This window comes from Phyllostomus hastatus, unplaced genomic scaffold, assembly GCF_019186645.2.
Source record: "Phyllostomus hastatus isolate PE091 unplaced genomic scaffold, TTU_PhHast_1.1 phas_contig_86, whole genome shotgun sequence".
Taxonomy (NCBI): domain Eukaryota; kingdom Metazoa; phylum Chordata; class Mammalia; order Chiroptera; family Phyllostomidae; genus Phyllostomus; species Phyllostomus hastatus.
Window position 1 is genome coordinate 34,591,797 of NW_025333977.1, and position 15,164 is coordinate 34,606,960.

Below are 15,164 nucleotides of genomic sequence, written 5' to 3' on the forward strand. Positions count from 1 at the left end.
ATCCACACAATGGAATATTATCCAGTCATAAAAAGGAATGACATACTGACACATGCTACATGGATACACCTTGAAAACACTATGCTGAAAGAAACCAGACAAAAGTCACATGTTTTATGATTCCACTTTATATGAAATGTCCAGCGTTGACAAATCTAGAGACAGAAAGGGAAGTGGTTGCCAGGGACTGGGGGAAGACGAGGTCTCTGCAGTTGGAGGAGTGGGGAGTGACTGTCTATGTGTGTGGGGTTCATTTTTAGGGTGATGACAATATTCTGGATTTGTTAATGGTGATGGCTGCATAAACTTTTGAATATAATAAAAGCTGCTGAATTCTTCACTTTAAAAAGGTAATTTTTATGGTAAATCAATTATATCTCAATAAAAATTAAAAATAACTTTTTTCCCACTGTAGACACTGAGTTTCATTTCTCAAAGACAAATACTGTTTGTGATTTTTTTATATCTTTTCAGAAATTTTAAGGCATATAATTAGCATAGAAGTATGTGTGATAATCCCTCTCTTTTTTCAAATACACAAGGGAACATTTTACACACACATTTGCCCCAAACCTCCCACCCCTGGCTCAGTGATCATTTAGTGTCAGCACAATCAGATATACCTCATTCTTTTTGAAGAGGAATTCCATGACATCAATATATCAGTTCATGAGGCACCAGCCCGCTACTGAGAAGCATTTGGGTTGTTTCCAGTCTATAGCTATTTCAAACGATGCTTCCATGAACAAGTTTTTTTACAGAGATCTTCCCATACATGAATGTTATCTGTTAGTTAAATCTAAGAAGTGAAATTGCTAAGTCAAAGAATATGTGTATTTTAATTTTGACTTTGTTAAACTATCCTCCAAAAAGTTTGCAAATTTACACTTTCCCCAGTAGTAAGTGAAAGTCTTGCCAGTGTTGTGACATGTATACCATCAGTTTTTGATCCTTGCCAACCTGGTACATAACAAATAGTTTCCTACATTTCTTTAATTACAAGTGAAAGTGAGAGTCTTTGTGTTTGTTATTTTTCTGTCTATGTCCTTTGTTTTTCTATGGTTGGTCTTTAAAAATATTTTAAAATGGCAAAAGTAAATTTCTATAAAAATACTACATATTTAGATTAAATAATTTCCATTTTAAACTTGTCTCTACTCATGTTCTCCACTGAATCTATGATCTCCTAGAGTTCACTATTCAAATCTTTGTTTGGATTAATTCTGGTAACTTATTATTGCTCATGTGTAATTAACAAAAAACAGTTAATTCAATAATTGGTTTGTGTGTGGGGTGATGGGAAAGAAGAAAGATGTGTTATAAAGGAAGAATAAAACTTAAAGCTAATTATGAGGGAAGTAGTCTCTTTGGACAGTACAAATTGAGCCAGTATACCTGCCCATAGTTTGATAGGGTCCACGTAAATATTTTGATTCGTCTTCTCACTATAAACTGTGGCAAACACGGGTATGTACAGGTCTGTATATACTGGTGGGAGTGGTGGAAAAAATTTGGCAACATTTAGTAACATAAGATTCTATGCAGTTTTTTTGTATGCTTACAATATTTCCCCAAAGTAATTTCTTTTAAGTGGTCTACATTATAAATGCCTACCAGTGCTCTGACGTAGGAGTCTCATCCTGCTGCTTGTTTGGAACCTGCTGCAGGGGGCACAAGGCTGTCCAGCTGTTGCAGATGTCCTGTATTAATCAACCACTCATAGAACTTATTCTCCACAAGGATCTGGAACTGCTTCCTTTGATCCCTAAAATTGCAGTGTAGAACAAGAATGTAAAAACACTAACTTGTGTTAATTTCACTCTAAGTGATTATAAAACACGTTAATGGAATAAATGTTAAATTGTTTCTAATTACCCATTTGTTTTCTCCAAATAACTGCTGTGTTCAGTTATGTACATTGGACCACCACCCCCAAAAATAAATTTGGTCAGATACAATGCCTTCTTTGTAAAGTCTTATCTTTAATTATATAGTTTGTTCTACTGCGGTTACTTATTCAACAGATATTTGCTGAAGACCAAGTGATGCTGGGTGGAATTCTGACTTATGGGGATAAATGTGCAAAGAAAGGAGAAGAGACAAGGCTCCTGTCCAGGCAGGTCTGCTCTGTACGACTCCAGAGGGCACCATCCACACTATCAACCTATGTAGTCTATGTTCCATGTGGACTGTGTATTCTAGTAGGGGAGATAGGTAATAAATAAAATAAATATATGATATGAACTTAAGTAGTTTTAAGTGCCTTCCAGAACAATACAGCAGAGTACGTGAATGGAGAATATTGGTAATGCTATTTTAGGAAGAAAAATGAACAGAGAAAGCCTGAGATAAAACTTAAGCAGAGGTCTGAATGGACTGATGGACTAAGCAAACTAAATATCTGGAGAAGGGCATTCCAGGCAGAGGAAATAACAAGTGCAAAGGCTCTGAAATGAGAGCATATTTAACATGTTCAAGATAAGAAAGAGAAGACTAGCTCTTGATAGCCAGGAGCTAGCTTAGTACTATCAGCCAGCACTTACTGTAGCTAGGATCTGGCCTGGCTGTGTCTGTTGAACATAAACAATTCCACAGAAGAAGGCCAACATTCTACAAGACCATTCTGGGACGATAACAGATCAAGGCAAGAACAAGACCACTCCATAATCCTATCTTAGTCCAGACAAAAATCATTTTGTGGTCCATAGAACAAAAGTAACCAAATATCACCCTTCTCTGCCTATTGAATAACTGCTGTTTCTTTATGATTCTAGTTTTAGCTCCATTTTATTCCTTTGCATTTAATATAAAAATTACTAAAATACAGATTATTGAATTACTCTTGCTTCCAGATAGCATCCAACCCAAACAAAAGCTTGCTTCCTAGAACCCTCCCCCAAATCACCTAACACAAGTCAAAACCCAATTATAAGTTCTTTTTAACACCCTTTTCCTGAAATGAAACACAATTCTCTCCCTACTTGCAATGAGTAATAAAACCCAGCTTTGTTCTGTATTCACTGTCCTGGTGGTGTTTGGCTAGAGGGCAATGACTAAGTAATAGCAAGAAGACTGTAGAACTGGCAGAAGGGGAGTGAGAAAAGAATAGCAGAAAATGAGGCAGGAGGAATGTTAGGTATAGTAAACGTTTTAGATTTTATTCCAAGATGATGGGAAGCCATCAGAGGGGTCAGAGCAGAGAAATGATACAATCTAATCACTTTTAAAAGACTGTGTTGGCAGTTTGTTTTCAAATTGATCAAAAATGATTTTGTCTTCCCATATTCCCCAAAGTAAACTGAGTGCTTTTCCTTGTTTTTAGTGTTTCCTGGATCTTAATGCCTTAATACACAATGATTCAGAGCCAACATTTATTAAAGTCACCACATTCTGAACACTGCTCATGTGTATAAGTTTTTCACATGTGTAAGAAAAATCTAGGCATCTAAATACTCGAATCAAAACAACGGAAGTGCTTTAAAGGATGTTTTGTTCAATGATCATTGTTATATAACACTGTTATTATATTATATTACATTAGTAACAACAGTTCCCAGAAAATAATAAAGACACTAAGAACCTAGGTTCTGGAATTAGGCGTACTAACAGTTGTTAGTCCCAGCTGCTGTATGACTTTGGGTAAATTATTTAATCTGTTTCTCAGTTTCCTTTTCTGTAATAGGGTATTTGTTATAAAGCATAAATGAGTTAATACATAGAAGGTGCTTAAAATAGTTGCACAGTAAGTGCTCAATACATATTACCTGTTATTATGGTCATCATCATCATTCTACGATATGCTAAACTGAGAATGACTAGTCTGTAGCATTAATGTCTTGGTGGCTCAATTCACAAGATACAAACCAGGTGGAGTGTTTGGAAAAATAGCAGCATCATCACAATAAATTCCCAGGCAAAGCATGAGTTGTAACTGTTGTGATCTTTATATATTTTGTTTGAAGCAACTATTTTTAAAGGGTCTAAATGCAATTGTGTAACTATGAATATATATAGGGTGGGACTAAAGTAGATTTACAGTTGTGAGTACATGAAACCAAACTTTATCTTTGTATTTTTATTTAATTACTGTATTACTTTCTACACAAACAACCATAAACCTACTTTTGCCCCACCCTGTGTTTCTTTCCTTAATCCATATTATGAGAACAACGCCACGAGAATGCACCCAGAAAATACTGTGGCTGGATCAAGTCTTTTTCAATGACTATTTCTCTTACTCTTATTCTTACTATTCTAACAGGTCAGGTATCAGATATTCTGGGTAAATAATCTTACCCAGAAGATGTGTCTCACAAACACATCACTAAACAGAGTGTCTCACATGCATATTACTAAACACAATATAGCACATACCACTGTACACAATGTCTCACACATACACATTACTTATTATACCTTCACAGCAATCACAACGGGTGGAGAATATGCTTACACTTTATATAATACAATTAAAAGCCAGAGAAGTTAAACGACAGACTCAACATCACATTGTAAAGTGGCATGGTCAGTACTAATTCCTAAGTCTGAGTACTTCCCAGTACAATATAGACACAGCTATCCAAAGAACACTGATCTTGCCCTGAGTAGTGTGGTTCAGTTGGTTGGGCATCATCTGCAAAATGAAGGGTTCAATTCATGGTCAAGGCACATGCCTTGGTTGCAGGTTCGGTCCCTGGTCAGGGTGCATAGGAGAGGCAACCGATCAATGCTTCTCTTTCACACTGATATGTCTTTCCCTCTCTTTCTCCCTCCCTTCCTCTCCCTCTAAAAATAAATAAAATTTTATTAAAATAAGCATTCTTACTCATATATCAAACAGCAGTCTGGATCATCAGAAATAGAAACATTTTAGAGTGGCTGCCATTTTCTAAAATAATGACAACCAGAAAAAAAAATACTAGAAATGAAATCCTACTATTAAAGAGGTTTTTCTGTCTTAAGGAAAAAGAGTCATAATAATCAAGGTATTAGCAGGACATACCGCATTTATTGTAAAGATCCCCCAAAAGAACTTTATACTTTTTTCTGGAACTTGTTACAGCTCACAGGTGGTCAATGTTTTAATTCTGTAGAAGCATCCCTTCATCTTTTGGTGCTATGTTTCCTATGTTCCTTTCCTAATATTGCTAACAAATAAAATTTGACTAAATACCAAGATACTTGTATGAACAATAATTATTTATTCTCAGTACCACAATTTTCACGATATATATGGTATTCTTTCCAGAAGAAAGTTGATTAATGAGTCCTGGCTAATGGGGTTCAGTGGACTGAGTGCCGGCCTGTGAACCAAAAGGTCGCTGGTGTGATTTCTAATCAGGGCATGTGCCTGGGTTGTGGGCCAGGTTCCCCGGGTGGGGGTGTGCAAGAGGCAACCAATTGACATATCTCTCACACATGGATGTTTCTCTCCCTTTCTCCACCCCTTACCCTCTCTTTGAAAAGCTAATAAATAGTATCTAAAAAAAAAGTTGATTAATCAAAAGTTTCTAAACTGGGCTCTGATTTTTGGAGTCACCTTTGATTTTCTTGTGTTTTTCACAAAATTTTACACTGAATCCTGCCTCCTGTCAAAGTATTTCTGGTTTCTGCCCCCTTTCCCTCCAAACTAGTCCAGTTTCCTTGTCTAGGCCCAAGAGTGTCCAACCTTTTGACATCTCTGGGCCATACTGGAAGAAGAAGAGTTGTTTTGAGCCACTCATTAAATATCACAAACACTAATGAAAACTGACGAGCAACAAAAAGGTTTTAAGTAAATTTATTATAATTTTTGTTGGGCCACATTCATAGCCATCCTGGGCCGCATATGGCCCATGGGCCAAAGGCTGGACACTCTAGGCCATTGCAATATCATCCTGACTTCCCTCTTTCAAATCTATCTAACCAGAGGACCTTCAGATATGCCAATCACATTTCGTTACACATTTTAAAATCTGCCACAGAATCTAATAAAGTAGCTTGCATACTGTATGCATTCCATAAATGTTCCTGAATAAATGAAAAAGCTTTCTGTACTTCAGTCCACTACTCAAAGCCTTTTAATGGCACCCACTGCTTAATTCCACTTAAGTCTAACTTTCACTGGCTTGCATTCAGGAGTCTATATAACCTGCTCATCCAAGCTTAAATACCACTATTTCCATACCCAGAATCCCATGTCAGCAACTGATTTCCAGGATACCTAAGGCCTGCTTCTGCTTCCACATCTACTCCTCTAGTGATACTAAAAGTATTCTGCTCAGTCCTCACTTCCTATCCAAATTTGGCTCATTCCTCAAATCCAACACAAATTCTACTTCTTCTGTTAATCTTCCCTACTCACTACATGGATGTTTTCTAAATCACTGTAAACCATGTAGCATGTCCCTGGCTTCTGGAAGTCAAAGGCCAATGCTCTTAAAATAAAATTTTGTGACTGACATAATAAACCACAACTATCTACTATCACAGCATGTTAATAAAAGAGTTTAGTACTCAAAAGTAGGAAGAAAATAATCTCAGAAAAAACAGTATTTTAAATTGACTAAATTTAGCTTTATTTGACAACACTGTATGAATTAGGAAAACATGGATTAGGGAAAACTGACAAAACTGGCATTAGTCCATGGACTAGCATGAGGAATCTGTCTGTGGTGTGGTGAAGCCAGGAAGTCAGTATTTTTAACAAGCCCCTTGGATGACTCGGATGCATGACCAAGTTTGAGAACCACTAGCATAGTGTAGAAGCGTAAATTAAAAACTAAAACCAGTCCATTTAAGCATAGGATCATGTGGCATATCCTATATATGATCTTTCATTCATATTAATGTATATCTGCCAACTAAACTTAAGCTTCTTTGAAAAAAGTCTAATACTTAAGTTATTGGACTTTTATCTCCTCAAGCAAAGTGCCTGAAATACTGACCTGACACATAAGCCTTTACTGAGGATATACTGTATATTTTTATTACTTTAGCACAGCTGTAAATACGTGCAGATTAATTTGCTTTCCATGGAGTTTTACTAAGACAAATTATTGCTTCTATAAAATACTTACTTTGTCAAATGAGCTTCCTTCACAGTTTTCTGCCAGATCTGTATCTTTTGTTCTCTTTGGCCCAGTGCTTTCTGATATGCAGATGGAAGACCCCCAGGTATCTCGGTTGTGTCCCCTTCCATTTCAAAGGGAATAATAAATACATAGAATTCACAAGGTGGTAAGAGTCGGAAGACACTTGTGTCTCTGTTCTCTCTGCACAGAATCATTGGATCATCCCAATAGTTAGGCACTGTAGCAAGGCCAGTTCTGGCCATATGGTCCTCCAGCATTGGGTAATGGGTATGAAAAGGGGCAAAAGTTACTGTGTGGTTCCCAGAGAGAATAAGTGGGCGTGTAGGTGTCAGCACATGGAAGATGCAGCCTATAGTAGAAGAGATGGACAAACGATGACAAACAGCAATGACTTTAACATTGTCACAGCTGTGGAGGTGAAGAGCAGTCTGTACTGGGCCGAGAATAAATGTGCTATTTCTGCACTTCTCAATTGTCACAGATCTGAAAAGCGAAAAACTGAGGTAAATTCCTGAGAATGATGTTAAGATAAAAATATCTGACTACAAAATCATTATCTGATGGTTTAAAAAAAAGATCGATCCTAATCCAAAGAAAATGTCAACAATGTCAGAACACTACGAAGACTGTGCTTACCGTAAGGGAGAGAGCAGATATATAAAAGATTCGTTGCAGCGATGAATCTTTACATGTGCCCCCACCAGAGTATCTGAGCTCTTAGCCAACGTCTGCTTGTAAACCTGGCTCATCACCACCATGCGGTGCATCTTAGGGGCCACATGAGTATTACAAGCAATCTTAGCTCTTTTGGTCGTCCCTTCAACTAGTTAAGAAAAACATAAATAAGTGAGATAATTTCAAATGAGAGAAAAATGACAACCATATGATGTTACACATATCTATACATACACATACAAGTCTAAAATTAGATACATGAGGGGTTTAAAAAATACTAGATCTGGGTATGGGTAAAGAGGTGTTTGCTATACCATTCTCTGTACTTTTCAGTATGTTTGTAATACTTGGTAATTTCTTGTTTTAAAAAAGTTTTAAACCTGTAATCTACTCAAGATTGCCAAGACAGATCTAAAATATTTTTCATTTCTCCCTTCACATTAAGTAATGTGTCTAAGGTTGTATAGCTGGTAAGTTGGAGAACTGGGCCAATTCAAATATCTTGTTCTCCAAGATGTCTTATCATTCCCACCTCTAAAAAATCTCTTTCAACTGCCATAATACTAATTCTGAATCCGTCCTAAGTTACTTACCACATCATTCTATGAATTCTTCTTTGGTTTCAGCATTTATTCCCAAGATCATTACTGAGAGCCTCTCTTCCTCTCAAACACAGTGCCTTGCACATCTGAGAAAAAATCTGCGCAGGCTGCATTCCTAACACAGCCCTGCCATTATGTGACTGACTTCTCAGACTGTACTTACCTGCAAGCCACCAGGACATCTTTGTGAAGAATACTGGCCAAATGTAAAAAAATCACTAAAGTATGCTATTATTCTTTTTAAAGAATAATTCTTCTTATTACCTTATAATAGATAAGCAATGCATGGTTATAGAAATATTTAAATACTGGTGGTAAAAGAAGGTAAAATTACTTTTTATTGTAGTATCTACCACTGTTAACATTTTAGTATAATCCTAAGAGGTTAAATAAATATCCTTTTTTCCCTACTAGGGCCTACCCTAACATTTAAAAATTTACTTGAATCTATATTCTTTTATCAACACCAAGAATTATGTAGTGTCTACTATGTATTTATGGGAGCCTTACCAAATGTGAGAACCTTTAATCTCATACCAGAGCAACAGCTTAGTTGGATATAGAAGTCTTAGATCATTATGATTTTGCTCAAGATTCTGTAGGTGTTTATCAACTATTTTCTGTTTTTTTAACATTATAAAAACTTGAATACAAAATTGATTTTTTCTTACCTTTTCACAGAGCCTATTCTTTTATCTTTGAAATTCAGAGATTATGAAAGTATACTGTAGGTGTTTTTTTTTCCCTCACCAACTTTGACATTTGCCTCAGTATAGGCACCTACTTCTCTTCAAATTTATACCTGGGCCCCAAGAAGTCATATAGCACCTGAACCTATCCTTTCAGCCACCACTGGACTAGTGAGAATAGATAACTGATGCAACCAGGGCGAGATACTCTCTGTGATAAATTTAAATCCCCAATTTAGAAATATCTAGTCTGCTTATGTCTGTGGTGCTAAAAAGAGCCTTATCTCTATACCAACTCTCTGAGGTTACCTGTGGAATGGCCAAATTCTGCTGTTGTGCATAGGAAATAGGAGAGCCTCAAGCAAATGAGCCTATGAGAATAAGAGGAAGAATAAAAAAAACCCAAAAAACAAAAAGAGAATTAACTAAAGTTGAGAGTTTCTGTTAACGGAAATCAAAATGACTTAGACTAATAAATCAATTCTCGGAGACTGATGCTGCCTTGAGAGAAAAAGGCATACATGTGCGCGCACTTGCACGCGCACACATGCTCCCCTTTTCTCTTTTACAGTAGCAATATTTTTAGGTCTTTTATATAAGATGTATGACCATTAATATGCCAGAAAACACTAGGTTCCCTAACTGGTCATTCAGTTTAATATAGATTAAAATATTAAATACCTTGGTGAGCCCAAGCCAATTTCTTTCCAGACTTGAGGCAAGCAGAGGTACCAAATGGATTCCCAGTCAAACAGGCTCTCAACCAGGATTGCAGCTTGTAGAAAGAAAAGGTCTTAGAGATCTTTGAGAAGCCACTTTCTGTATGTAGTGGTTGCCATAGTGCAAGTTCATGGAGTGGATATATCTTCCTGGCTCTCCTCACTGTACCTTCAATAAGGAAGCTGAGTGCCACAACAGCTTCTCTAGAGACTAGACTACTGTTAGTCGAATGAGAGGATGTAGTGAGTTGTTCTGGATCTAAAAGCAGCTCAAGGAGATCTGACAGATGGTCAAAGACAAACGCTTGGTGACTGTAATCATTCCAGTTCTAAAAAAAAATCAAAAGGATGCACTCTTAACAGAATAAAGGGATTCTGTAAGACATGAAATTTTTATATTTTAATTATCTTGAATTTATGCTTTGTCTCATACTCAACGAACTATTTAAGGAGCCATAAAAACCTTGTAAGATTTTTTTGTGTGTATGTGATAGGTATAAACAGAGTCTCTCTTGATCTTAGCCAATTCTAAATACTAATAACTAACCCTTAGTGTGTGCCAAACACTAAGTATTACACAAAGTTTAATGTATTTAATCCTAACAACAATCTTAAGATAGCACATTTTACAGATGAGGAAAAAGACAAACAGAAAGGTTTAAAAACTCACTCAAGGTCACACAGCTAGTAAATACTTGGAAAGTTTCAGACCAGACATAAAAATAACCACATTGAGCAGTCATTCAATGAAGCATTGGGTTTCTTTATTTACCTGCTCAAATTACAGAAAAAATTTCCAGTTCCACTGAATGAAACAAAGGAATCAATCTTACAGTAACTAAATTTAGGAGAGGTTATAATTTTGGGAAAAAGCTTCGAGTTGGCAGATGTCCCAATGGCTTGGCTTATTTATTTCACAGTTACTTTTTGTGATATGAACCGTGTTAAGTGATAAATTATGACACTAAGACATACATACTTCCTGTTCTCAAGGAACTCAGAGTATATGTAGTGAAAAGACAACATAAACAAATAACTGTAACACAATGAGGTAACACCTATACCAAAGACCTCCAAAGACATTCTATGAGCAAGAGAGAAACAACAAACTCCAGTTGGGGAAAAAACTGTAGTGAGTGCTGTTTCAACAGATCCTCGATTAATGCTGTTAGATAAATAGACAAGGAAAAAAGGTGTTTGAGGCATAGGGAACAGCATATGCCAAAGACCACAGAAGTAAAATTACTTGCTGTGTTCAGAGAACTGGAAGTTCTACTGAAGGTGAATAAAGCATGCTAGGAAGTGACAGATTAAAAAAACAAAGAAACCCCAGCTAAAGTAGTAGACAGGGACTATCTACTATTAGTAGACTAATCATGAAAGGCTTTGTATGAGACACTAAAACATCTGGACTGTGTGCCAGGGACTAAAACCTATTTTCTCAATAGCTCTCCCTTTCTCTTTCTTTAAAAAAATTGTTAGTCTTTTTTCCATTACCATTTAACCCTCTTATACTCACCTCTCCCCTGAAATCACCACCCTGTTGTCCATGAGTTCTTTTTCCTTTTTGCTCAATCCCTCCACATTCCCTACAGCTGTCATTCTGCTCTTTGTCTATTAGTCTGTCTCTATTTTGTTAGTTCAGTTTGTTCATCAGATTCCACATATGAGTGAAATCATATGGCATTTGTCTTTCTCTGACTGGCTTATTTCACTTAGGACAATGTTCTCCAGATCTATCCATGCTGTAACAAAATGTAAAATTTTCCTTCCTCCCTCCCTCTTTCCCTTCTTCCTTCCTTTTTTACAGTTGAGTAGTATTCTATACTTGAGTAGTATTTCATTCTGTAAATGTCCCATAGTTCTTTTATCCGCTCATCTACTAATGGACACTTGGGCTGCTTCCATATCTTAGTGATTGTAAATAACACTGCAATGAATATAGGGATGCTTATGTTCTTTCAAAGTAGTATTTCGGGTTCCTTCAGATATACTCCCAGAAGTGGGATGGCTGGGTCAAATGGCATATCCATTTTTAAATTTTTGAGTTATCTCTGTACTGCTTTCCACAGTGGTTGTACCAGTCTGCATTCCCACCAAGAGTGCAAAAAGGTTCTCTTTCCTCCACATTCTCACTAGCACTTGTTGTTTGTTGATTTACTGATCATAGCCTTTCTGACAGGTGGGCAGGTGATATTTCACTGTGGTTTTAATTTTTCATTTCTCTGATGATTAGTTACATTCAGCATCTTTTCATATGTCCATTGGTCAACTGTATGTTCTCTTTGGAGAAGTGTCTATTCAGGTTGTTTGCCCATTTTTTAGTTGGGTTGTGTTTTTTTTGGGTGTGTTTTTTAAGTTATTTATAAATTTTGGATATTAACCCCTTATCTGATGTATTGGCAAATAAATTCTCCATTCTGTGGGCTTTTCCTTTTGTTGATGGTCTCCTTCGCTTTGCACTTTTCAGTTTGATGTAGTCCCATTTGTTTATTTTTCCTTTTGTTTCTTTTGCCTAGGGAGATACATCTGATAACATAATTGCTGTGAGCAATGTTCAAGATTTTGGGGCCTTTTTTTAAAGGATTTTTATGGTTTCAGGTTCAATATTTAAGTCTTTAATCCATTTTGAACTTATTCTTGTGTGTGTTGTAAGAAGGTGGTCTAGTTTCATTTTTCTGCACATACCTGTCCAATTTTCCCAACACCATTTATTGAATAAACTATCTTTAGCCCTTTGTACATGCTTGCTTCCTCTGTCATAGAAAGGTGTGCATTTATCTGTGGGCTCTGTATTCTGTTCCATTAACCTCTGTGACCTCTGTTTTTATGCTAGTATCATACTATTCTGATTATTATGGCCTTATAATACAGTTTGTTATTAGGTAGCATGATTCCTCCAACGTTGTTCTTCTTTCTCACGATTGCTGTTGCTATACAGAGCCTTTTGTGGTTCCACAGAAACTTTTGAAATACTTGTTCTACTTCTGTGAAATATAACACTGGAATCTTGATAGGAATTGTGTTGAATCTATACATTACTTTGGGTAGCATAGACATTTTAATGATGTTAATTCCTCCTATCCATGAACATGATATGTACTTCCAGTTACTTATACCTTCTTCAGTTTCTTTCCTCAGTGATTTATAATTTTCTGAGTACAGGTCTTTTACATCCTTGGTTAGATATTCCTAGATACTTTATTCTTTTGAAGCAATTATGAATGGGATTGTTTTCTTAATATCCCTTCCTGTTAGTTCATTATTGACATAAAAATGCAACTGATTTCTGGATATTAATTTTGCATCCTGGTACTTCACTGACTTTATTAATCAGTTCTAGTGGATTATTTGGGGTTCTCTATGTACAATATCATGTTCTCTGCAAGTACAGTTTTACTTTTTCCTTTCCAATTTGGATGACTTTTATTTCTTCGTCTTGTCTGATTGCTGTGGCTAGGACTTACAGTATTATGTTGAATAAGAGAGGTGAAAGCAGACATCCCTGTCTTGTTTCCAATCTTAAGGTAAAGGCTTGTAGTTCCTGCCCATACAGCATGATTCTGGCAATGGGTCTGTCATATATGGCCTTTATAATGTTTAGGTATGTTCCCTGTACTCCCACTTTGCTGAGATTATTTTTACTTACCATGAGTGAGTGCTAGATTTTATCAAATGCTTTTCTGCACCTATTGATATAATCATGTGGTTTTGATTCCTTGTTTCATTTATGTGGTTAATCACATTTATTGATTTGCGAATGTTGTACCAACCTTGCATTCCTGGAATAAATTCCACTTGATTATGGTGTATGATTGTTTTGATGTATTGCTTTATTCAGTTTGCTAATATTCTGTTGAGGATTTAACACCTATGTTCATCAGGGATATTGGCCTGTAATTGTTTTTGTTTGTTGAGAGTATTTTAATTACTGCTTCAATTTCACTCAGTGTAATTTATCTATTCAGATTCTCTGATTCTTCCTGATTTAAGAAGATTGTATGTTTCTAGGAATTATCCATTTTATACAGGTCTGTATATAGTTGTTCATCATATTTTCTTACAATCCTTTGCGTTTCTTTGGTGTCAGTTGTTATTTCTACTCTTTCATTTCTGATTTTATTTGGATAATGTTTCTTTTTTTCTTGATGATCCTGTTAAAAGGTGTGTCAATTTTTTTTATCTTCTCAAAGAACCAGCTCTTGGATTCACTGATCTTTAGTAATTTTTAAAGAATATTTCCTTTATTTCCACTCTGATCTTTATCATTTCCTTCCTTCTACTCACTTTAGACTTTGTTGTTCTTTTCCAAGTTCCTTTAAGTGTAAAGTAGATTGTTTATTTGAGTTTTTTTTGTTTGTTTGTTTTTTGAGATAGGCCTGTAATGCTATGAATTTCCCTCTTAGGATTGCTTTCCCTGTGTCCCACAGACTTTGGATTGTTGTGTTCTCATTTTCATTTGTTTCAAAGTATTTTTTTGACTTCTTCCTTGAGCTCATTGACCCATTCATAGTTTAATAACATGCTATTTAGTTTCCATGTCTTTGTGTGTTTTTCAGTGTTCTTGTGATTGATTTCTAGTTTCATAGCATTGTGGTCAGAGAAGATGCTTGATACGATCTCAGTCTTCTTAAATTTATTGAGATTTGTTTTGTGTCCTAACATGTGGTCTATCCTAGAAAATGTTCCATGTGCACTTGAAAAGTATGTATATTCTGCTGTTTGGGGATGGAATGCTCTGAGGATATCAATTAAATCCATTTGCTATAGTGTGTCATTTAAGGCTGCTGTCTTCTTGTTGATTTTCTGTCTGGAAGATATAGCCATTGAAGCAAATGGGGTGTTATTATCCAGACTATGACTATATTTCTGTCAATCTCTCATTTTATGTCCATCAAGATTTGCTTTACATATTTAGGTGCTCCTATGTTGGGTGCATAAATGTTTACTATAGGGTTTTATCCTATTGTTGGATTGTTCCCTTTGTCATTATGTAGTGACCTTCTGTGTCTCTTCCTATAGCCTTGGTTTTAAAATTTATCTTGTCAATATTAGCACTGAATCACCAGTTTTTTCCCCCTTCCCATGAAATACCATTTTCTATCCTTTTAGTTTTAGTTTGTATGAATCTTTCAATCTGTGGTGGGTCTCTTGGAGACAGCATATATATGGGTCTTGTATTCATATCCATTTCAGCTACCCTGTGTCTTTTGGTTTAGCATTTAAGCCATTTACATTCAAGATCATGATCAATAGCTATATATTTACTGCCATCTTATTTTTAAACTATTTTCTTATTTTTCTCTTTTTCTTCTTAAAGAAAACCCTTTAATATTTGTTGCTGTACTAGTTTGGTATTAACAAACCCCTTTAGCATTTTCTTGTCTGGGAAACTCATTATTTTTT

General features: G+C 35.9%; 1 protein-coding gene across 2 annotated transcripts in view; it reads right to left on the bottom strand.

Annotated features, from left to right (window-relative positions):
• Window positions 1-15,164, bottom strand: part of TBCCD1 (TBCC domain containing 1) — a 31,862-nt gene that overhangs the window by 1,530 nt on the left and 15,168 nt on the right. For both annotated transcript variants that reach the window (XM_045852071.1, XM_045852069.1), the window contains exons 4-7: window positions 9,721-10,087; window positions 7,710-7,896; window positions 7,059-7,556; window positions 1,615-1,765 (exon numbers count right to left, since the gene is read on the bottom strand). In XM_045852071.1, the coding sequence (XP_045708027.1) occupies window positions 1,636-1,765; window positions 7,059-7,556; window positions 7,710-7,896; window positions 9,721-10,087 (1,182 nt within the window). In that variant the 3' untranslated portion in view covers window positions 1,615-1,635. The remainder of the gene's footprint in view (window positions 1-1,614; window positions 1,766-7,058; window positions 7,557-7,709; window positions 7,897-9,720; window positions 10,088-15,164) is intronic.